The sequence below is a fragment of the Syngnathus floridae genome, chromosome 7 (assembly GCF_059516105.1).
Source record: "Syngnathus floridae isolate MCC-2025c chromosome 7, RoL_Sflo_1.0, whole genome shotgun sequence".
Taxonomy (NCBI): Eukaryota; Metazoa; Chordata; class Actinopteri; order Syngnathiformes; family Syngnathidae; genus Syngnathus; species Syngnathus floridae.
The window spans coordinates 7,042,891-7,065,444 of record NC_142419.1 but is presented as its reverse complement, the minus strand read 5'-3'; the positions used below and the strand labels follow the sequence as shown (position 1 = coordinate 7,065,444).

Here is a 22,554-nt window from a genome sequence, read left to right as displayed (position 1 = left end):
TTATTTCTGATTTGTTTCAATCAACGTAGTTTATTTTGAAAGTGTTAATTGCTGTTGTTCCACTCATATGACACGGGATGACTTCAACTTGACTTAGATCTCAGAATACTCTTGTTTCAAGGGCTTTAACTCTGTTTTTGCACAATTACAAGCAGAATGTAAACAGGCAATTAAAAACTAAAGTGAGAATCCCAACAATTCACCCGTTTTCCCTGGCAACATTTAATAATACCAGTAAATTGTATTAGGCAGTTTAACATTTTGAATAAAATGATGAGTATAATTATTCTATTGGCTCACAGAAGACTGGATTGACTTTGAATATTCAGGAGTCACATAATTAGTTGTAGTCATAATAACACATTTGTGAATCAAAAACAACGTACTAACATTGGAACATAAAGGAATGAGCTTGAATTAAACTCAGAAAATTGTGATCTTTGACTTGTAAAAGGATCATGTAATCAGGAAGTTGTTCTCGACACACCAGTTATATGAGATGACTTGTATTTTTATAGCTCTTAAAAGGGAGGCCAAGAATACATTACAGACTTTTCCTGGTTACAAGATGAATAACAATATTACTACGAGAACAAATTACTAGTTTGTCATTGTTCAAATGTTTGAAAACAGACTGAATGAATGTACAGAAATTAAGGTTGAGGTTTGTGAGGGCGATATAGATCTGAACAGCATCTGCAGTGCAAGGCTTACATCAGAATAACAGCGCTGTACTTCCCTCTAGTGGTGGCAATGACAATATCCACAATGAGATTCATTGCATTACGGTAGTAAAACGTTTTATGTTTTGTTTTCTTGTTCTGACAAAAACAGACAAAACGATGCACTCAAATGATACAACTTGCACCGACTACTTGTAGCTTTTTATACAGACCATTTGCTGCCCTCAGAGGAGCACATAATTATGTGATTTTTCTTTCATTCGACACATATCTTCCAATGCTAAGCCACATTATTAGACAGTCTGTGATGAAAAGACCATCCAGCATCATTAAGTACTTTAATAAGGACTTCTTCAATTTCAGCGAGCTGCTGGGATTTTACCATTTTGTTTTTAAACCCGAATTTGAGCCACCTGGCTGTCTCATAAGTCAAATATGAATCAAGCATAACATTCAACCCCAAAACCACAGTTTCTGAACAGTTTTAGTAGGTACAGAAATGGATGGAATTTACTGAAAGCATTTTTGAAATTTACTTGTAAACATGATTATGTGGCACAAGCATATCAACCAAACTGAATCCCGTGGTCAGTCAGCTTAGTTCCATGTATTTTCATACAGTAGAAGAAGAATTATTTTGACAAGATTCATCATGTCTTCGTAATGCTATACTTTTATTCAGACAATGAAAATTTTAGTTGTTACCTGCTGACAGTTTCGACTGCTACTCCAGTCTTCCTGCTCTGAGGAAGCTGAAGAAACTGTCAGCAGGGAACAACTAGAATTTTCATTGTCTGAACAAAAGAATCTGTGTATAGAAGAAAAAAATGTTTGTATACAGAATGAGAAAGTCATCAAGGAGAAACTCTACACCTGTATCTGAATTGTTCAAGATAAAATGTAGAAACCCCTTTTAGTCCTACGACTATGGGCATCAGAACATGCTGTGGGCACCTTGGGAACTATTTGATTCTTTGTGGTGTATATGAATCGGATAAGACAATGGCAGCCACTTTACTTTTTGGTAACATCAGACCTTGATGTGAAGGTCAAGGATGCTTGAACTCAGTAGTAAGGTAGGACTTTGTCATAATTTTTGGATGACCACTTGAAATTTACCTGCAAAGATAACAGCACAGTTAATCATTTGTTTTCATTTACTTTTCATTTCATTTACTTAAATCACTTTCATTCCTCACATGAACAGTAACAGTTTGGCTTCCAAGACCTTTTGAAGGCAAATAAACTGAATACTTTTCAATCATCAATTTACCAGCCAGATCTCAACCCAAATACTTCTGGACATAAATATAAATCTTTATGCAACTTCAGAGGGATATTTTTTTAGAAGTTTGCAATTTTGCATTGAATTCAAAATGATAGGTTTCATTGAATTTTCTATGATATACATTAAGTCTGTTGGGACTTACATGAAGGCATGACAGAGACCTCAGCTGTAACGACACTTTCAAGACCTAAATTCGACAGAGCTCCTCTCACCACACCACATGAAAAGGCGAGATACTGAGGGTGGGGACCGGAACACACATTAAAATTAGACATGTTAATCATTTATGAAGGAGGGGAAAGAAAATCATACAAAATGTGTGCCCTGACCTTAGGTGCTTGATCCAGGTACTGTTTACCATTAGAGAGCTGCGTCAGCATATTAAATTTGTTATCCTGCAATACATAGGTGCCCTAAAAAAATGATATAAAGAAACATACGATGTGACACCTCAGAAGTGAACATGAATAAAACAGTTTGGTTTAATTATCACCTGATGGTTTGTTCTGAGATTGTCCACCTGCCTCCTGAAAACCTTTGTCCAGAAGTCTTTACAAATGAATTTCATTACATCCAACTCATCTTTGAAGCAGGGGGAATCCCTCGTCAATCTAGAAGTACAAAAAAGTACAACATAAATATAAAGATAAGATACTGCAAAAAAATAGTAATGACCTACCTCTCAATGAGTCCTTGTCCCACTCTGTAGCCCATCCCCTCCAAAATAGAAACACGGGAGGCTCTGTCCTATATGGAACACATAATACTGACAGTGTCATATGCATGGCTAAAAGTGACTTTAATCATAAAAAAAAAGAAGAAAAAAGTCATACGAATTCTTGACTAGAATAACCAGTGTACACAAACCTTGTTGTCAGTCTCTCCTTTAATGGATTGCAGATCCCTGTATACGTGTGCCACAATCTCCATATGGAGAAACTCAAAGAGAGCGTCGTCTGCCATCCCTGACAACCACAAAATGAGAAACAGAACGAAAGCCATGAGAAACCTTGACAAACGTGTAAGTTGTTGTTATTGAGATTCGGAACTAAAATCATTGATGGAAGCCATAACAACAAGCAGCGAGCCTAGCTTGAGCTAGCTTAGTTATTAGCTGTCACCAAGCATCCCCTTTTCATTGTGCGTTTAGGTTAGTTGACTTTAAATGTGACGCAGATTAAACTGGGGCACATTTTAATTAATTTAAATGTTATCTTAAATTCAACCGAGACAGATGACACGGGTAAAGTAAATTGTTAAACCTACCCAAGATGAATGGCAACTACGAAGGTAAACAGAGACACTTCCGGGGTTTGCTCGTAATTATATTCACAAGCAGTCCGCGAGTACAAATACTCAACTGAATATGGCACAACCTACATTAAAGGGGTGATACAATACAGCGATTCTACTACAGTAAAGAAATATATTACTAGACTTCTATTTGTGTCCAATTTTGTTTGTGTTTTTTAAGCAGAAAGCATGTAGGGGTGAACATCCACGCCAACTCTGCGGTGTACGCCAACAAATTAAGCGTTCACTTTTACTGTCAGGTGACAGCCTCCTGCCGGATTGGAGCGCCGTTTACCACGTGACATACATACTGCATTTTGATTGGACTTTAGTAACAAACTATTTCCTGTCTGCTCATGTGATCGGACACCATTTGAATTGGCTGTTGACAATCTGGGGTTTGTTTTACCTTCTTTTATATTGCATCATTTGGTATTTAATTTCAATGAGACAATATGTGTCCATGTGACAGACACGTTTGACATTTTATCTGGATTAAAATGTGATATGCTCTAATCCAAGTGCTGGTTTTTTGCTCTTATGTGTACAGTGGTCATGTCCAGCAGATACCCGATAGTGGTGCAGGGCGAGGCATCCGAAACAGACTCGGATGATGAAGTTTACATTACCTCCCTGCCAACTTCCCAGACGGCCATTGTAGGAGCCAAGGTAGTTTTGTTGTCTGCGGACATCAAACATAGGTAAACCTCCACCTCTTTCAGAAATCTTGTTGCTTTCCCCAGGTTCAAGGGGAAGCTTCTGAAACAGAGAGCGAGGATGAAGTGGAGACGTCGACCCGAGGTTCTGCATTGAGTCACAAAAGTGCTAAGATACTCAAAAGAGATCTACCTCCGCTTATTGTCGTAAGAGATCACCCAAATATACAATCTGTTGTGGAAGACAGACCAAGTCCTACACATAAGCCTTTTGGTGAGTAATGCCAAATATCAATACCTGCACTGTACTAAATGAAATTGTCATTGTCATGACATTAACCAAAATAATGACTGGACTGTTTTATTCTGGGTGGACTAACCATTTTGACCAAATCCATACTATGTAATTGGTGCTTCACTAATTTATTGTGTTGAATTTCTAGGTGATACATTATTGCAGCAGAAATTGCAGGAGTCAAACAGCCGGCTCTATTCCAATGTGGGGCAAATGCTACGACACGTTTATGGCACTGCCAGCAAGGAGGTACTGCACACTAATTCAAATGAAAACAAAGTGTCCATAACGTATATGACCGGTAACATGCGGTAATGGCATCCAGCACAAGAGCTTGAGCATAGTCTACCTTTTAAAAGATAATCATGTTCTGTTCTGATTGACATTGTCTGACAGGTTTCCGTTTCCAGTATATTATTGTGGCTGTTGTTGCAGTGGTCTAAAACCACACTGCATCATACTAAAAGCTTTTTTTAATGTTTCCTTGTCTGTTCCTTTTAATGTAGCTAAACAAGGTAACAAACATCACCATCTAGATGTGTTATGCTGTTTTACACTACAATCAACCACAATACTAAGATTAAACTAATTCCCCACTGACAAGCACAAATTCACAACTGTGCACTATTTTTTTTGCAAAGGAAGAATTTTATTATAATATAGTAAATGTCATTAGATGCATGCGCGATGGTCATAATAGTCTACTTGGTGTATTATATGTATGACTTAAAGAAAAGACAATTTTTAGCCAGCACGGAGGTATTTGAATTGATAATGTAAAGGGAAGTTAAAACTGATTGAGGCACTTATGATATTAGGCTAATGATATACTGTATGCTCTCAATTCAATCCTTTTAGACTGTTCATTAATTTACCTTATGCATATGTTTCAATGTAGGAAAAAATATTGAAACTCTTTCATTGTGACTAAATGTTGTTTTCAAAGGTGCGCAGTACAACGGCACAGCTTAACACATCACAGAGCGCTATCATCAACGCTTCTCATAGCATCCGGCTGATTTTGGATGACTTGAAGGCTGTGTCTGAGAAGATCGACATCATCACCAGTTGTCAGATATTACCTGACATCAAGTTGAATGATTCAGAGGAAAATAACACTCCTGTATCCCAAAGAAAAGAAGCATAGGTATTATGGATATTAGCAAGTGAAAATATTTTGCAACTTCATTTGCAACAGCTAATATTTATTACTCTCATTTGATATGAATTGATTATTGGAATGTTTATTTAATAATGTTCTTTTGTTCCATCTCTTTTAAATATCAAATCAGACTTGAACTGCAGATTTTTCTCAATGTACATTTTTAAATGTTTTATTCTATGTATCATTCTATATTATTTTACAATGTAAATTTACAATTCAAACCAATTTATAAACCGTGTAAATAGAGGCTCGTAGTGATGTAGTGACCAGTCTTACCACACGATGGCGGCAACAGTACACAAATTCCAACTACAGTGCTTTAGGTTGCAGTACTCTATTACAGTTTGCTTTATACACCATTCGAGCCATATTAATTTTTTGTTCTTACAGATAATTGCTGTATTTGTAGATTATCAGCAAAAAGTGTGTCTCAATAACATCCTTTGCAGCCTTTTCTTGATGTTGATAACTAGAGTTGCACTGTTGCATTGCATTGTTGAACAAGTCCTCATGATAAAAGGAGACTCCACATGTGGCTTTTTGGTTCTGTGTCATATTTATCCTATTTATATCAAGTCATAATCTTGCAAAGCAGCCCTGATCCCCACATGCCCCCACTGTTTAGTGTCACCAAGAGTAAAGAGACATTGATTTCTCTGTGGTGACATGTTTGTTTAAGTCTTGTAATCATCACTTTGTCCATTTGTGTGTGATGGATGGGATTTGACTCTGTTTTTCAGAAAGTGATTCACTCCTTGATGGAGCTGTGGAAAAGTCCCTGGTGATTAGTTCACTGTATGGACACATATACTATCCAGTTTTTTGCCAAGGCACTTTGCTCCTTCTCATTGTGTTTGAAGCAGAGTTGCAGTCAGAATCACAGGAGACCAAAATACTATGTGATACGTGACCCCTTGCTACGATATGTAAATGAGCGTTAATTGATTTAAAAGTCATTCATTCTATCAGATTCTGCGTCGTCAACATCTTTGTATATTTGCATTTCGCAGACATGATTACACATCTCTCATCCTTGGTTTAAGTTTCTTTCAGGGGATAGAAGCACAGCAGAAAGTGAGTAAAGACCTCATTAATGCATTGATCAGTTTCTATGTGATACAGATTGCATGAGTATAATGAGACCTCAGGGACACTGAGGATTCTGGGATCTTAATTGGAGAGATCAGCGTTTCAGCTAAAGAAGCATTTCTCATATCCCATGGTATCTATTATCTCTCTTTTAATGAGAATCTACTACCAGCACGTGTGTGATAATCATCCCTGCAGTGCTGAATGTGTGCCAGGATTCAATTTTCACATGTGGAATTTGGGGGATGGGCACGTGCCAATATAAATGAACTGGATACATCTGGCTATGCGGTAGCTTTTATGCAAAATTGGCATGGTGGTGAACAACATCACGTGTATTGGAGATAGCAGCTCGCATTGTGAAATTCCCACCATGTTGGCCAGGAATATCTCCAATGATGTTTCTTCCTCTTCTTCTGGTCTTTATCAGCAGCCTTATGAATGTCATTTTGGTATGAAATCGGACAAAATTGTAAGAACAGAAAACATACAAAAGTCTGTGAATCACTGAAGATTTTCTTTTAAGGCTAAGTTGATGTCGGAGGGGGTCTGCTCTTAATGCTCAACAGGCTAAAAGGACATTAATTATATTTCAGTTTACATAAAACATATTTCCTTCTTTCAGTGACAGCGCCTTGGGGCTCAAAGCTAAAATTGAGGTTCATGCTTGAGCTGACCTGCGAATGAAAGGCTAAAAAGGAACTCTTCAAAATGAAAGAAAGCACTGAGCAGAAAACATAACATAATGTTAGTGGTGTACAAAGGAACGATACATGAAAGTGTGTTGCTCCCCTGAATTAACAGAGCAATTTTGTCAGATCTGTGCTTCGAAAGACTGATGCGGGTGCGTGTTGTTTGCTTGTGAGAATGTACGTGTTTCTGTGTGTGAGTGCGCGTGAGCTCATGTGTGTGTCTGGGAGAAGGGCATTCACCCACATTAGCCAGGTCATTGGCTGTCTCATGGAGTGCCTGAGGATACACTCTTAGTTTATCTGGCTGGCTGAGCATGGGTGCACACAACAGCACAGGTCTTCCAGAGCAATGGTACTCGGGTGGGGGGACGGGGACTGACGCTCTGTGACTAATACTCTTAGTGCATTCACGAAAGCACTGAATTAAGAAGCATCGCAGAGGTAATATCTAGAAAGGTAACATCTTCTCTATACTTGTTACGTAAGGTCAAATGCAATACTGAGGAAGCTCTAAGGTTAAAAAAAAGTGTGTTCTAGAATGCTGGTCAAACTCTGAATTGTCAGACTAGAAGCAGGGGTGTCAAACTCATTGTAGTCATAGCTTCTTTCGGAGGGCCATTATGACTGTCAACCCAAATAAATGTATGAGCACCTCATATTATATACAGTAAAAGATACAAAACAAACTGACAAATAACTTGTTTTCAAATCAGATGAGTAAAAACTGGACAAATATTTAAAAAGAAAAAAGATATTATTAAAAGTGAAGACAATTTGCAATTCTAGTAATGACACACGAATTTGATGCACAATTTGTCTTCGTGGGCCACATAAAATGATGTGGCGGGCCGTATCTGGCCCCCGGGCCTTGAGTTTGACACCTGTGGACTAGAGGAATCTTTTTCCTCAAAGGAACCAATGACAATTTAATTCAACGTCATACACACTTTATTGACTGTAAAGTTTTAAATAAGGATTGAATAGTCATTGTAGTGTAACGACTGTTAAAACAATACAAATGTTGATATCCTCAGTTTTATTTGTTACTGTATTATGTTTTTTAAAAAAAAAATCCACAGTTGACTAATGTCAAATTGCGGTGTCTTTGAATCGGTAAGAAACAGATGAGAAGATCTGGTGGAAACAACAACAAAAAGAGATTGTGACATCTTACAGAGTAATGAAATAGAAAAAAATGTGCATATGTAATTTTGTCTCATAATTATTATAATTGAGAAAGTGTCTTGTCTGTTTGACTTTGTCTTTTTGTGTTCCTTTCAGTTCCTTCTATCCTTTCTGTTCTGCTATGGATGGCAGCTTGCCAAGTAAACATCATTCATGAGCACCCCTTATATGAATGCTGCCTAGTCAAGTGGCTCGGCAAATATGTGAAGTGAGTATCTGTATCTTTGTCTCTTTATCTTTGTCGTTTAGTAAAGTACTGAAAGATTTTTCTTTTGAGTTCAAAAACACTTATCAAAGTCAATTTGGCATCAAATCAAAGAAATTATCACACTAATATGCATGAAGAGCATAAACAGGAAACATAAAATTCATTATGATGTGAAAAAATATCTATAGATGACAGATGATAGATGATAGATTTCTTACACAATATAACTTATTAATAATGGCTGAGGAAAAGCATGGCCACAATTTTACCCCGTTAGCACCACTGTAAACATGTTAAAAAAAAAAAACTCTGGATCATACTCATGGTTACTTTCTGTCTGAAAGTGTTTTTAAATAGGTTTGTGAATAGCCATTTTATTTTAAAAAGTCAACAACTTTTATATTTTCCTTTTGTCGGAATTCACCAAAACCAAATATTGCCTATATGCGTATTGGTATTTAATTTTTATCTCGCAATGACTTATTTCACTGCAATATTCATTAACAATTACAATATTTCCAGCACTCCCTTTTGCAGATTCTTTTTTCCTCTTCCGTCTCAGGCAGGCTTAGTCCAAGATGCTCTCTCAGGCTGAAAATCAATTCATATCTCATAAATCATCATAAAAAAAGTGAAAATCTAATTATATAGTCATGGCAGGCTCAAACTTGGAATGAACATTTCAGAATACAGATGCAGAATGTGGAAACGGTTTTATATTAATATTTATTCTTGCGCGTGCAGTCCAAGATATGCGCATCTGTTTTTCCTGTGGCAACAAAGGCGCTTTCCATTAGTGGTGTGAACACAAATTCATTTGTAAAAAAAAATAGGCACCAACAAGAACACACGGCAAAAAACATTATTTTAAATTTAAAGTGTGTGTGTGAGTGTGTGTGTGTGTGTGTGTGTCTGTGTGTGTGTGCGTGCATGCGTGTGTGTGTGTGTGTGTGTGTGTGTGTGTACAATGACAGGGTGGCTCTGGGTGTCTGTGGGCACAGCAGATGGCCTGGACCCGTCCGCCGGGCTTTCTGCTTTTATCAAGATTGAGTCTGCAATTTTTTCTCAACCAAATTTAACCAAACTTAAAGTAATCTCAAATTCATGCAGAATATAGGAGTAATATATTTCTAACATACTTAAATTGCAGACCCTGAAACATTGTACTTAGTCATAAAAAAATCATAAAATAAAATACAAATTGTTAATAAATAATATTGATTTTGGCCATGTAACCATTGGCAACAAGAACATCATGGCAATTGCTGTTATTTTATTGTTCTTATTTTAGACTTGTTATATAGGTTCTTCTGGGGCTAATCATCCATCACTGACAACATTGGTGATAAATATCATAGCATTTGAAAGTGAAAATTCTTAGGTTCAAAAAATATTTAATTAGCTTATTTCTAAAAATATATACGTGAACAGTTGTTGTTGTTTAGTGAGAGGTGATTTTTGAAAAGTCACATTGGTAAGAACGCCGCCTGAGCTGGTTAAATGCTTTTCTGTATTTGTTTTTCACAATTCAAGAGGACTTAATTAACCTGTAAGGTATAATACATTAAAGTGACTTTACTGTTGTAACCTTCATTTCTTGAAGCATAGATGTCTACACGCTGACGCTTTTCTTTTCTTATAAGATGTATGAGGATATCATTACAGTTAATGAAGAGTGATGCAATTACAGTATCTGCACTCAGTCGTTTTGTCTTTGTAAGGACCAGCTGAGTGAGGGTATTTGCATGAAACACATCTTGATTTTTATAGATATGAATACATTTATGCTAAGGGTAATTAAGATCGCAATTAACAGTTTAGCAAGCTATCGTTACTTAATATATCTTAGCATTATGCTTGGCAAGTAATGACCATGACAATGTCTGTTAAATCTAAAAAGGGAAAAAAAGACGGACGGCAGTGTAAACGCACAATTAAAGACAGTTTGGGTAATGCTAATTGATTCTCACAACTGAATGGCAGCATTGGTTAATTGGTTGAATGAGAATATAAGTAACTATTTAGTGCCACTGTCTTCAAACACATACCTTGCAGAATTTAGGCTACACAATGTTACAGGTATGTGCGGCACGGAACACAGCAGTGGTTGAGGACCACTTAGCTAAATGACAAATTACAAATGTTTTGCTAGTCAGTCCCCTTGTCTCAAGTTGAATTCTTTCTGTATAAACTTTAAGTAACTACAAATAGAATGTGAAATGTACACACATCTGGCATATTGTCATTTTAATAGATGAACTCCCCCAAAAACTTTTAAGCCTTATTTAAACAAAATTTAATGTCCCAAGCAATAAAAAGGCTAAAGCTGAGATATCCAAATGCTTTTGGAATGTAATGTGACGTGATTTTCAAGGGTCTTGTCAGTCCATCAGCAAGATGCTTCTAAAATAGCATTTGTGTAACATATACAACATATAATTGTCTCTTTTGCTTGAAAAATATGAATAAAATATTATCATGCTATCAGAAGATTTATGACTTCTTGTTTGTCTAGAGATTTGTGTTTGTTTGTTTGTTTGTTTGTTTGTTTGTTTGTTTGTTTGTTTGTACACATACATGTATATTTGAACACATTTTCAATAATGCAGATATGCACAACTGTACAATGATTCTTTCACTGTATTGATGAAAAACTCTTAAAAAAACTTTGAACAAGCCAAAAAGGAAAATTAGGTTGGTTCTGTGATTCATTGTCAGCTTGTCCTCAAAATTTGGATATACTGATTGCAATATAAAAGTGATGTGCTTTACAGTAGAGAGTCATATGGGTCCATTTGACATTATGTCTTCTCTGGTTTAAGCTTGTTGGTAGAGAAGAGAATGATGAAGATCAGATGAAGATTCAGATCTGTCCTTGCTGCTTTCTTAGCCTGTGCATTGTATCCACGCTGGCATGGGCCTCCAGTGGAAAAGCTGGAACCCACTTTCAGATAGTTTTTGGTATAATTCCATGATAAGAAACCACAGCTAGATGATTGAGGCTCTTTTATGTCAAATAATCCCCACTGGTTCAGATCATCTCTTCTGCAAACATCCTGCACCTGTAAATCGTGTTGCAGCATCACACGGTCTTGATTTGTGTGACATTGTCTCATTTTCAAACCTTCACACCTCTGACAGTGCTCCGCGACTGACTCACTAATCCGATTAAAAAGACATGGCAAGAGGAAATAAACTATTATTCTATGACACTGAGCGGGATCTTTGCACTTATGATGAACTGCTGCGTACGCTGACTTGTCAGCACCCTCTCGTTCCATCTTTTTGTGTTTGATGGTTTGAACACGAAAAGGCATAAAGCGCAAACAACATTAATTCAATTACATCTGTCAGCTTGATTAGCACATAACTAAGATCACAAAGCAAGTTTAAATAAACATGTCTCGATGTTCATCTCAACTGGGGTAGATTTATACAATACAACCTGAAGGGTGCAAAACTTCAGTCAAAATATGAGATATGTTGAGAGGATATGAATATCTCATTTTGAGATATGCAGCATAGATTGTTAAACTCAGTGTTAGCTGAAGGATATTTACATGCTTCCATGATATCTGCCATATGCTTAGTATTACATTTTCTGACAGTGTGTTTGAATGAGCCGTTTCTCAACTGGATGTGTATATGTAGACAAAGGCGAGCAGCAAAAGATTGAGCATGATGCCGATGACCCCGAGCACTGCCAGGAATCTCTCCTCTGGTGTGCTCAGGTATGGACACGTTAGGTCCATGGAAATGTTTTTCTAAATCCCACTTAATACAGCAATTGATATTATGCAATAAGATGAGTCCATTAAGTTGCAACTTTTAAGGAGCGGCACAAAGGCCCTTCAGTCGATAGTTCCTAGTAACCTTTTCGTCAGTCTCCTACTTCTGTTTGGGTGAATATTCATCTGGCAATGAAACAAACCTCACCTTATGAACAGAAACACTTACAGAAGCTTATTTTATAGTCTCGTATTAAAAACAGCACATTAAAATCCACCATCGGATAAAATCCCATTTTCATAAAAATGCCAAGTCATGAGTATAGGCAGTGACTGTCAGCAATGATTTGGCAAGTTTTCTTGAAATGACAAGTTCAATATAAGCAGGAAGGGAGAGAAGATGTCTCATGGAACTCCTTTCTGTCGTGACATTTGGCAGGAGTCCGCTGGAAATGGCGAGGGACTATTCTTACGGCAGTGAATTGATACACTTGCAGTTGGCCACAATTCAGGCTGTACACTGCCAAGAATCTTTCTATCTTAGCACATAATGATCTAACCCTCAACGCACATAAATACTTGAAGAGATGTATGGCGGGAGGGATGTTGGGTGGGCGCCAGTCATTCTTATTTTAGCCTATCTCAAGGTCTTAGGTGACAGAAGTGTAGATGTAGACGAAGATGACCACTAAAAGATTGAGAATGGTTCCGATGATGCCCAGCACGGCTAAAATTCTCTCCTCTCGATCGTTCGTGGAGTTGTCCTCTCTTGCATGAGTGCTGCAGATATAGTGGCTGCCGGGGATCATGGTTACCATCACAGAACCCCACAGCCACAGGGCACCACGCCTGGATAAGACACAACATATATGCGGCTGAGAAATCCAATCAGATTTATGAAACGATTTCATGTCTGAAAGGTGCCAACAATCACGCGGTGTATAAACACACACGCACACTCACCCTCACACACAATAGCATACAGTTGCTGTCTCAGGACCAGCAAAGCAGTTCATGAATACAAATGTTTGCTTTGGACAGCTTCAGCACGAGGTGTGACAATCAATGTTTTCACAGGCAACGTTGTGTGTTATATAAAAGAAAAAGTCTTCTAAAAAAGCGTTTATGGAATATGGGAGAAAGCCAGCATACCCTGAGCAAACCTACTCAAGCGAAGGGAAGGACATTTAAATTTGACAAAAGACAGGTGTTGGAACCCTTGATGTGACCCCCTAACCTTGTGCAGAACTTTAATTTACGAATCTCTTGTCCTCTATACTGCCATAAACCCACAGTATTGTCAAAGTTAAATTCATTTCCCCCTTCTGTGTTTTTGAGTGACTTTAAATTGCCTATAGCTGAGTGAGTGAGTGAGTGTCAATGGCTGTCCATGTGATTGACTGGTAATCTGTCTTGGGTGTCATACGCCTCCAGCTTTCAAATGCTGTCGTCCCCCAATTTCCTGCACAGGATAAAGTGCATAAATTATAGATAGATTGAAGAATGGATAGATTTCAATCAAAACATCTAGTCTTGGAAGCATTCTTATTGTCCTCTTTTATTTGTTTGTCTCCTCTTTCCTCTGTCACTAAGCTATGGAGTGACGGAAGATCAGTTTAGCATTGGTTAAAAAATTAACAAATCTCGATGCCGATGAGGGAATCACATGCAGTCTCCAGCGACAGTTTAGGTGTGAATGGGAGAAAAGAAGATTAAGGATAAGGTGTGTGTGTGTGCGTGCGTGTGTGTGTGCGTGTGCGTGCGTGCGTCAGCTGAGATAAGAATGACTTCCAGGCATAGAAAGGCGGATTGTATTGAGCTGTCGCATAAGATCCACTGGTCAATTGCCTCTCCCAGTTCCGTCAATATTGCAGCCACTCTTGATACACTGACTGACTAATGCAGACTTTTACACACAGTGTGCATAATTACAAGGCAATTCATGATCCTATTGTCGTACAAGTACATGGCAGTCAAAATCAGTCACGCAAGCATATAATACAAAAATGATCAGACATGCAAACCACATAAAAATAATATTTCATTTAAAAATGACAGCTGCCCACCTTCCTTTCCAATGATTTCAGCGACGATTTCATTTATTGTGTCTTCTTTGATCCCTTCCGTTTACATAGACTGTTGTAGTAAGTTGTTTACTCGGTTTTCCCTTCCCTTCTCAATGCAGGCTTTTAATAGCTAGCCACTGGTGTCAGGTTAAGTATTTGATCCATAGTTTCTCTCCTGACTCAAAGGCAACACATAGCGGCACACGCTCTCTGCGTTACTGGTCCATCATTATCATTTGTACACACTTTTTAACATTATAGTAGAAATAATTTTTTGACTTATGCATTCATTTATAAAATTACATCGTGCATATGCATAAAAAACATGCAGTTTTCATTTTTTTTTAACCCTGATGATGAATATTGCCTAACTTTAGAGTCCCTGGTGATAACCTTTCGGAATGGCTGTTGCATATACAGCTACTATCTGACAAGTAATCATCGGATTTTTATGTTTGTTTATTTGTGTTTGGTCCACTTGAGCTAACTTAGTGAGGATTCATTTGATTTCTCTTAAGTTTCTTAACAAACCAAACAAATATGTGAATGCTTAAAATGGACCAAAGGTGTGGAGTATGCACAGGGGCAGAGCCTTGTCTTTTGATGCAGCTTAGTCGTTCAGCAGTGTAATTTGATTATTTCCAACCCAATTAAGAAAAATGCAACACGCACCTTAAAACTCACTGGAAGAATAAGTGCATTGATTTTTAAAATGTAATAATATGACACTCACGGGAAATTGGTAGTACGTAGTGATATGAAGCATAAACAATAGCATTGTACATTAATTATACCTTTATAAAAGTAATCCAAAATGTGCGTGGTGCACTGTTTACATTTCATCTTACAGTATGTGCATGCATATTTATTCCATATGTGTAAAAGGAAATTTAGTGAGTCAGTCACTGCACTTGCTTTAGAATGATTAATCACATTGATGCAAAGCCTGCTATCCAAATTAATCACTATCAATAAATTTCCAAGAACAAGTTCTCACTCATAGTGTCCACTCCCTCACCCCTCTCCCCTGCTCACCCTCTTCAAAGTCATACATCTTAATGAGAGGAAGCTGCTCAAGCATAAAGTCAATTCAAATTAACATTTGAATGCAACCCTTCCATTTTAGCAATGTCGTATGTCATTAAAGCACAGCAATACACATCAGAAAAATAGAATGTGATGGTCTTAATAACCGTAATACATTTTTGGGTTGTTTGGTTCTGCATCAAATGATATTACGTAAAACACTGGCATGATTTTAATCCCAAACTGTTGGAAGTATAGTGTGAACAGATTTTATCGATGCCCCCATATATGGTGCCATATAAAAGATTAAACACTTCATGCAAAAGCATATATTCATGGTATCTGATTGATCAAATAGTGTGCTAAGTGCAAACCAAAAAGACATTTTCCCACTGAACGAGCAATGTAAGGTCTGATTAAACTCATGCTTAATATTCATCAGTACAACTGACGATTGCTTCTCTGCTTAGTTCACTGTCAAATTAATTCATAAAGGCCGTGATATGAATTCCCCGCAGATGGTGCATCCGCAATGAAGCGTGCAGTACAGTCAAAGTCAGAATCACTTTCAAGTTAATCTCACAGTCATATCAACACAGAAATAGGAGCCTCTGAGATTCACATCCAGTACATGCAAGGACGAAGAAAATGCTGGCTCCCAGCTGACAAGCTTAAATACACAAAAAAGCGCTATCACTCCTGACAAACAAGGACATGCAGTAAACAAATGAAAGAGTTTTATTATGGACTAATGATAATTGTGAATTTACATGAGTATTGCCTCAATGGCACACTACTGGAATCCAAACACCCACAACTATTTGTTACACCAAAAATCCTCCATGTGATGTAGTAACCTATTTCCAATTCAGAAGAGCCGTCCACCCTCAAAGAAAGGTGGCCTAATTTTTGGGAGTTGCTGACTCTTATCATATTTCAGTGTGCTGAAAAAGACCTCACACACTCCTCCTCATCCCCAATTAAGAGAATGCGTTCCGGAACTCCCCAAAGTAGTGACCTTGTAACAATTGATCGTCCTAACACCTACTGGGAACATGCTGGACGTGATGCCGAGCATACAGACACGGCTCTCTTCTTGATTAAAGAGGTTGACAATAGCTTATTCCAGCACCCCATAACTCATCCACCCTTATCAGCATATGACATTGAGACATTTCCATCAACTATCCCAGCAAATGCTCACACAAAGTTATATTACGTACTACAGTCTAGTTTGTGTTAATTGGAGCCCAATGCCTATGTGGGTTTGTTTTTGTCTGCCTTTAACATGCAGCTGACTTCACATCTACCGTATTTTCCGCACTATAAGTCGCACCTAAAAACCTCCAATTTTCTCAAAAGCCAACAGTGCGCCTTATAATCCGGTGCACCTTATATATGGACCAATATGGATTCATGGATGAGGACTAATTTATTAAAGTAAACTTTACGTGTTTATTTTGTGTGTTGTGTGATATTAACGCTTGAGCAACATTGAGTTATTGATATATTGTTATTATTTTCACTATTTCGAGTGTTACTATATTGTGATTGCATTAACGTTTGAGCAAAGTTGAGTTATTTATCCTATGCGCCTTATAAAATGGGCCATTCATTGGAGGTGCACCTTATAATCCGGTGCGCGTTATAGTGCGGAAAATACGTTACTTCAAATCAAATACGAGAGCATTGCTGTATAATGAAATGCAAGTATAGTATAGTTTCCCCCCCCCCCCCCCCCCCCCCGCTTTAACAGTTATTTACAAGGATCCTGACATTGGCTGCCATTGACAAGGTTCTGCTTTGTGAAGAACAGCTTGTATTTCCCAATCTTGAAAGCCAATATCTTCAACTGCTTTCCTGTTTCTCTACTTGATCGATGGTTGAACGAGAATGACAGATGCAACATTAACAAGAGCTTTACTGTGGAGGACTGGGCTGTGTCTGGTAGCAGGTCATTCTGTAGCGATTGTGGGGGAAAAGTGTATAAAGAAATTGATTGACAATGTCATTGATGACATAATTTGGGGGGAATTTCTCTACATTATTATAGTTTGTGCAGGAATCAATGATGCAAGCTGACAAGCACATCAATATTTTTCTATTGTTTTAGCTTAAGGGTTTATTATTCTTTAGAAGAGGCATAGCATTATATATAAAAAGATCAACATTATATTATCTCATTGCGCAGCTACTATGACACACAGAGTGATGGTGTGGGGACCATATCCGTATGCAACTTAGAACGTCCAACAATCTCATTATGAGCACAACAAGCCAACGCTGCTAGAGTACGAGGCCGGCGGCCATGAAGGGACTGTCACATTTCCTCAGCCACAACTCAGCTTGGCTCCCATGTTAGTGTGCATGTGTGTGTGTGTGTGTCTGTGTGTGTGCGTGTGTGTGTGCGCATGTTGTTACAGTGAGAGTATGAAAGAGAGCATGAGAGGATGAACGAGAATGACAGAGTGAGTATACTTGTATGTACTGTTTGTGTTTCAACAGAAGAGGCGAGATGTTATGTTTGTTTGCAACCAGTCACTTGCTACCAGTCCGTACGTTTAGATTTTTAATGATTGATGTGACAAAATTGACCTTATAACCTGAGTCCTAATTTCAGATGCGCCATTGTTTAATTTTGAACAGCGTAACAGCCCCAATTTTTTTATCTGGAAGTGTCATATTTGGCTACGGTGCAAAACACAATGGATACACGAACATATTGCCTGTAACAAGAGCAGAAGAAAAAGCCACTGAGGCCAAAGTTCAGGAATGGCATGTGTCTGTGTCCATATTGTTGGAAAACTGGAAGCAACATCATGACCTTTGCAAAATGACATATCAGGTACACACTGAACCTTCATTGATATTATTAGCATTGCAGTGCAAAGCACCTAATTTTGATATCGGACAACATCTGGTTAGGAAGCAAATTGATTATTGTGGTTGTTTGCAGTGGTGTAAAAAAGCACCACTACTTCATACTGCGTGGTATTTTTAATCTTTTGTCTGCTTTGTTTAGCTAAGAGTGATTGATAAAATATTACAAATGCCTCTCAGCAGGCTGCAACAGGCTACGACAACAATCAATATAGAATTAATGGAACCTTTCTGGCAGCATTCATTGTGTTGTGGACATGCATTAAGTGAACATTGATGTCAAAGCACTCGCTTTCACCTTCGACTTACCCTTTGACCAACATCCTGAGGCAATGTTGTCGTTCACGTGTCTCTCTCACACACACGCGAACAAACACACTCACATGCGCACTCGTGTGTACTCACCACACATTGCAGCCGGAAACTCTTTTCTTTCTTCTGTTTATCCGAGCATGCTGTCAGTGTTTTCCCATCCTTGCGCCTGTTAATTTCTTTCTCCTTCCTATTCTCCTCCTCCCAGTGCCCCCACTCACCACTGCTGTTCAGGTCCAGCTCTGTTGCTGGTGGGCAGAATCCAGGCAACACATGCAGCCATGGGTGTCATTTGGGGGGGGGGGGGGGGGGGGGGGGGGTTCAGACAGCTGGCTTCAAAGCTTGGCTGGCACACACACGTTTACAACATCACTCAAGCGTGTATAGCAGAGCTCCTCGATAGTCCTGCAAACATTCGTGAAGAACAAGCCAGTCTTTCTTGGGTTCAAGACTGTTTGCTGTCTTGATTTCTTGATGGGATGTTTTGAAGAATCAGATATTCAGGTTAGAACTTGATGACATAAAAACCATCAAAACTGAAATTGTCCATCAGCAGTGATTATTCAGCCATGGAGAAAAAAAAAAGCATTCAAAATTCTTCTGAAGAAAATAAAACCACTGTTGTGCTTCCTCAAGCTTTAAAAGCAGTCTAACTTGGAGCAAATTTAAAAAATCAGACCATTTTTTTCCAGAGCAACTCGGAAAGGTTATATTCAGTTCAAGAAGAAATACAAAATGATGGATCTGACTGGAGTTAGTAACTCTAAGTGAATTTCAAAGCTGATTATACAATATGCAATTGTCTTTAGAAGCCAAGGATTAGCTCACATAGAATAAATAAACCCTATGTCATTTCAACTGTCTCACAAATGTTTATTTCTTCCCCCTTGACAGTCAGAGCTTCATGTCTTCTGCCCGTCGTCATTCCCCTCTCCTCACGCTTGGCTGAGCACCTCCACGAGGCCACGTCCTGGCTAGCGTGACGTGCTCCTGTCTCAATTTGCTGCAAGATGTCAGCATAACCTGACACACTCGCCAACTTGTCTAGTGTAAAAATCCCTCATGATGAAAGCAGTGTTCTTCCCTCTGTAGAGGAGGAAGCAAGTTGTGTCCAGAGTGGCCTGTCAGCATGAATATTTAACAGCAAACTCTTGCTGTGTTGTCACAGTTAAAGTTTCCATGCTGTCCCCGGCTTGGTGCACAGACTGACATGTTTTCTCATCTGCAGCATTTCTATTTTAGTCCGTTTTTTTGCTCAGTGGCTTGAATTCTTTCCCCTTATGTCACAGTTTTAGTCAAATGAAAAACTTCAACATACGATCATCCAGTCTTTGCCTCCTGCAAAACAGTCTTAAGTACCTTTTAACCCATCCAGTTCTGTTCCCAGTGTCCATCAGGCATCAAATCTTGATGAAACTTCCCTCATGCTATCCCCGCCACTTCCTCAAGTCTTGTCCACCTTTCACCTTCTTCACCCTCCAGCTCGGTGATTCACACGACCCAGTGTCTCAAAGTCACTGGCTCTTTCTTGCGTATTCTTTCTTCATCCCTCTCTGACGACTGTTAAGGTCTGCTCTATTTCTTTCCCCGTGTCTCTCTCGTTTCTCCTCTATCTCTCTCGAGCCCCCCTCATGCATACAAAACACACAGTCTTTGAGCCGCTGTGAGTCATACTGCTCTCTCCTCCCTTTTTCTTCCAGGAGCTAATAACTGCCCAATTTTAGAGTCTCCTCCCGAGAACTTGCCCTCAATGCTCAGTATGTTTTTTCATCCCATGAGTGACAACAATGCATTTGTATCCTGCCAAACCATAAGAATTGAGTTTTGGAGGTATGTCTTTCTCTCTGTCTTCTCAACGTTGTTTTGAAGCCTGTAAGGCACATTACAAGTGGTCTCCTCTGTAATCCACCTTGAGTGTGTGTTCAGTAATACAAGCAATCCATCAGGGCCACTTCACTCTTGGGGAAAACAGAGAAAAAGATAGAGCAGTGATCAGCACTCTGTGAACAGTACAGCAGGGAGACTCTAAGAATATAAGACTTGAAGGATGTAGAGATGAATAAAAGAAAATAGAGAGATGCCCTCAGGATCTGTGGAAGTGACTCTATGAGATATGGAAGGGAGGGAGAATTCAAGAGTGCAGGAGGCATGCTCGTGTGGGTGGAATGTTGAGGAGATTGTAAAATGGATATGGAGAGAAGAGAGAGAAGGAGCTTTCCTGGCAATGGAATGAGAGCGATGGATAGATGGGAGAAGGAGAGATGAAGACATATGCACAGAGTTATGGATGGATAGCTGGCTGCTTTTATGAGATCCAAGCAAATCCAGAAAATAACTCCTCAGGTCTTTACTAGTATTCAGCTAGTTTTATATTGGATCAATTTGTTGAATATTTTACCTGAATGGGAGTCCTGCTGCTCTCTTTCGTCATTGCTTCTCTCCATCCTTCTGCCCGCTCTTGCAGCCCCAGTCTGTGCTATCTCTGAAACGCAGCATCGCTCTCCCTGCCTCTGCTGCCCACCCTCTTCTCAACATGTCCCCCTCCCTCGCTCTCAACCCCACACATCCCATATTTGCCCCCCTCTGCCTTTATTTTTTCTCGCCTCCATCCATCCGTTCTCCATCACCCTTTTTTTCCTTCCTCTGTTCCTCTTTCATCACAAGTTCACAACAGAGCCTCAACCGGTCTATATATGTACACCCTTTTGGCTTGATTATTCCACCCGCCCCTCCCTGTGAAGCAAGGAAGCTTCCAGAACAGTGGCGACAAGCTCAGAAAGTGGAAAGCTTTGTGAACATGGGAACACCATTCACAATCCTGCCACATGACTTCAACACTCCCAATACATTGTAGATTATGCATGACTGTGCTGAGTCAACACAAGGTGACAGGCGCTTGCTTCATCTGGCAGTCAAAAACACAAACATTGCAGAAAAATGGGAATGTGGCAAGTGAAGTGTTTGTATGCATACCTGAGCAACATGTATCCCTCCGACACTGTGACGGGCAGCATCGCTAATATACTGTAAGAGGCTTTCCTGCAGCGCGAGACCGCAGCTGTAAATCATTGAAAGAATAAACCAGGACACATAGACCCCATGTCGTATGCTATTATGGGACGCACACAGAGACAGAGTCAAACACATACGACAGTGAAGAGGAAATATTCTCATTTAAAATGAAATGTTGGACAAAGATTGACTGGATCATTGAACCGAGATATGAAATATCGGCTACATTTATGATCTTTGACCAGAGAGTGTGTGTGTCTTTGTGTATGCGTGCATATGCTTGAGTGCTTTTGTATATCTGTGTTTGCATTGGGTATTCTCGTGTGTTGGTTAGAGCGGAACCACTAGCCTCAAGCATCATTCAAGACTACCATCTGTGCAGCCACCCAACCAGTGAGTGAGTGAGTGAGTGAGTGAGTGAGTGAGTGAGTGAGTGAGTGAGTGAGTGAGTGAGTGAGTGAGTGAGTGAGTGAGTGAGTGAGTGAGTGAGTGAGTGAGTGAGTGAGTGAGTGAGTGAGTGAGTGAGTGAGTGAGTGAGTGAGTGAGTGAATGGTGGGGGTGAGGGAGCGAGAGAGAAAGAGAGAGAGAGAGAGAGAGAGAGAGAGAGAGAGAGAGAGAGAGAGAGAGAGAGAGAGAGAGAGAGAGAGAGAGAGAGAGAGAGAGAGAGAGAGAGAGAGAGAGACTAGAAGCAACATGTGCAGCTGGGCTTAGACGCAAGGACACTCCGCACCGGAACCCCTCAGGCCTATGTACTTTCCTCCCGGGTCTTCACTCCATACCTTAACAGCTGCACCTCGGGACATCAGTCGGAAAAAACTATCAAGTTTGCACACGATGGCTGATGCCCTCTTGCAATTCACCTGCATCGTGGAGTCCTTCCTCTTCCTTTGTGTGCGTGTCATCTGCTTCTCTCCATATAGTGGATATAAAAGTCTAAAAGTCCACAGAACACATCCCTGTTCAAATGTCAGATTTT

General features: G+C 39.2%; 2 protein-coding genes, 1 long non-coding RNA gene and 1 pseudogene across 7 annotated transcripts; 2 read left to right on the top strand and 2 right to left on the bottom strand.

The window, feature by feature from the left end:
- Positions 1 to 490: 490 nt before the first annotated feature.
- On the bottom strand, positions 491 to 3,497 carry trappc6bl (trafficking protein particle complex subunit 6B, like). Its single transcript, XM_088381494.1, has 7 exons — positions 3,238 to 3,497; positions 2,839 to 2,936; positions 2,651 to 2,718; positions 2,465 to 2,582; positions 2,301 to 2,384; positions 2,114 to 2,207; positions 491 to 1,802 (listed from the first exon to the last, which is right to left on the bottom strand). The coding sequence occupies exons 2-7, from the start codon at positions 2,932 to 2,934 to the stop codon at positions 1,771 to 1,773; spliced, it is 492 nt and encodes a 163-aa protein (XP_088237620.1). The 5' UTR covers positions 2,935 to 2,936; positions 3,238 to 3,497; the 3' UTR covers positions 491 to 1,770.
- A 39-nt stretch (positions 3,498 to 3,536) lies between these two features.
- bloc1s3 (biogenesis of lysosomal organelles complex 1 subunit 3) lies at positions 3,537 to 5,915 on the top strand. The gene is made up of 5 exons (XM_088381493.1): positions 3,537 to 3,662; positions 3,815 to 3,933; positions 4,008 to 4,194; positions 4,364 to 4,464; positions 5,162 to 5,915. Exons 2-5 carry the CDS (start codon positions 3,820 to 3,822, stop codon positions 5,360 to 5,362), a joined length of 603 nt encoding a protein of 200 aa, XP_088237619.1. The 5' UTR covers positions 3,537 to 3,662; positions 3,815 to 3,819; the 3' UTR covers positions 5,363 to 5,915.
- Positions 5,916 to 7,484: 1,569 nt separating this feature from the next.
- On the top strand, positions 7,485 to 10,453 carry LOC148394946 (uncharacterized). The gene is made up of 3 exons (XR_015859537.1): positions 7,485 to 7,617; positions 8,443 to 8,554; positions 9,529 to 10,453. It is a non-coding gene; the product is annotated as an uncharacterized LOC148394946 (long non-coding RNA).
- On the bottom strand, positions 9,262 to 21,649 carry LOC148394945 (protein TUNAR pseudogene; annotated as a pseudogene). Of its 4 annotated transcripts, none has more exons than XR_015859534.1 (3): positions 21,540 to 21,649; positions 18,660 to 20,524; positions 9,262 to 13,131 (listed from the first exon to the last, which is right to left on the bottom strand). The product of XR_015859534.1 is annotated as a protein TUNAR pseudogene, transcript variant X2 (transcript). The 4 variants fall into 4 exon arrangements; XR_015859533.1 differs by lacking the exon at positions 21,540 to 21,649 and adding an exon at positions 20,965 to 21,089; XR_015859535.1 differs by lacking the exons at positions 18,660 to 20,524; positions 21,540 to 21,649 and adding an exon at positions 14,349 to 15,339.
- Between the last annotated feature and the right edge of the window lie 905 nt (positions 21,650 to 22,554).

Coding starts and splice junctions, on each gene's coding strand:
- trappc6bl (XM_088381494.1), bottom strand. CDS start 2,934: ATGGCAGACGACGCTCTCTTTGAGTTTCTCCATATGGAGATTGTGGCA. Junction 2,583..2,650: donor GGACAAGGACTCATTGAGAG/GTAGGTCATTAC, acceptor TTGTACTTCTAG/ATTGACGAGGGATTCCCCCT. Junction 2,208..2,300: donor ACCTGGATCAAGCACCTAAG/GTCAGGGCACAC, acceptor CCCCACCCTCAG/TATCTCGCCTTTTCATGTGG.
- bloc1s3 (XM_088381493.1), top strand. CDS start 3,820: ATGTCCAGCAGATACCCGATAGTGGTGCAGGGCGAGGCATCCGAAACA. Junction 3,934..4,007: donor CGGCCATTGTAGGAGCCAAG/GTAGTTTTGTTG, acceptor TGCTTTCCCCAG/GTTCAAGGGGAAGCTTCTGA. Junction 4,195..4,363: donor TCCTACACATAAGCCTTTTG/GTGAGTAATGCC, acceptor TTGAATTTCTAG/GTGATACATTATTGCAGCAG.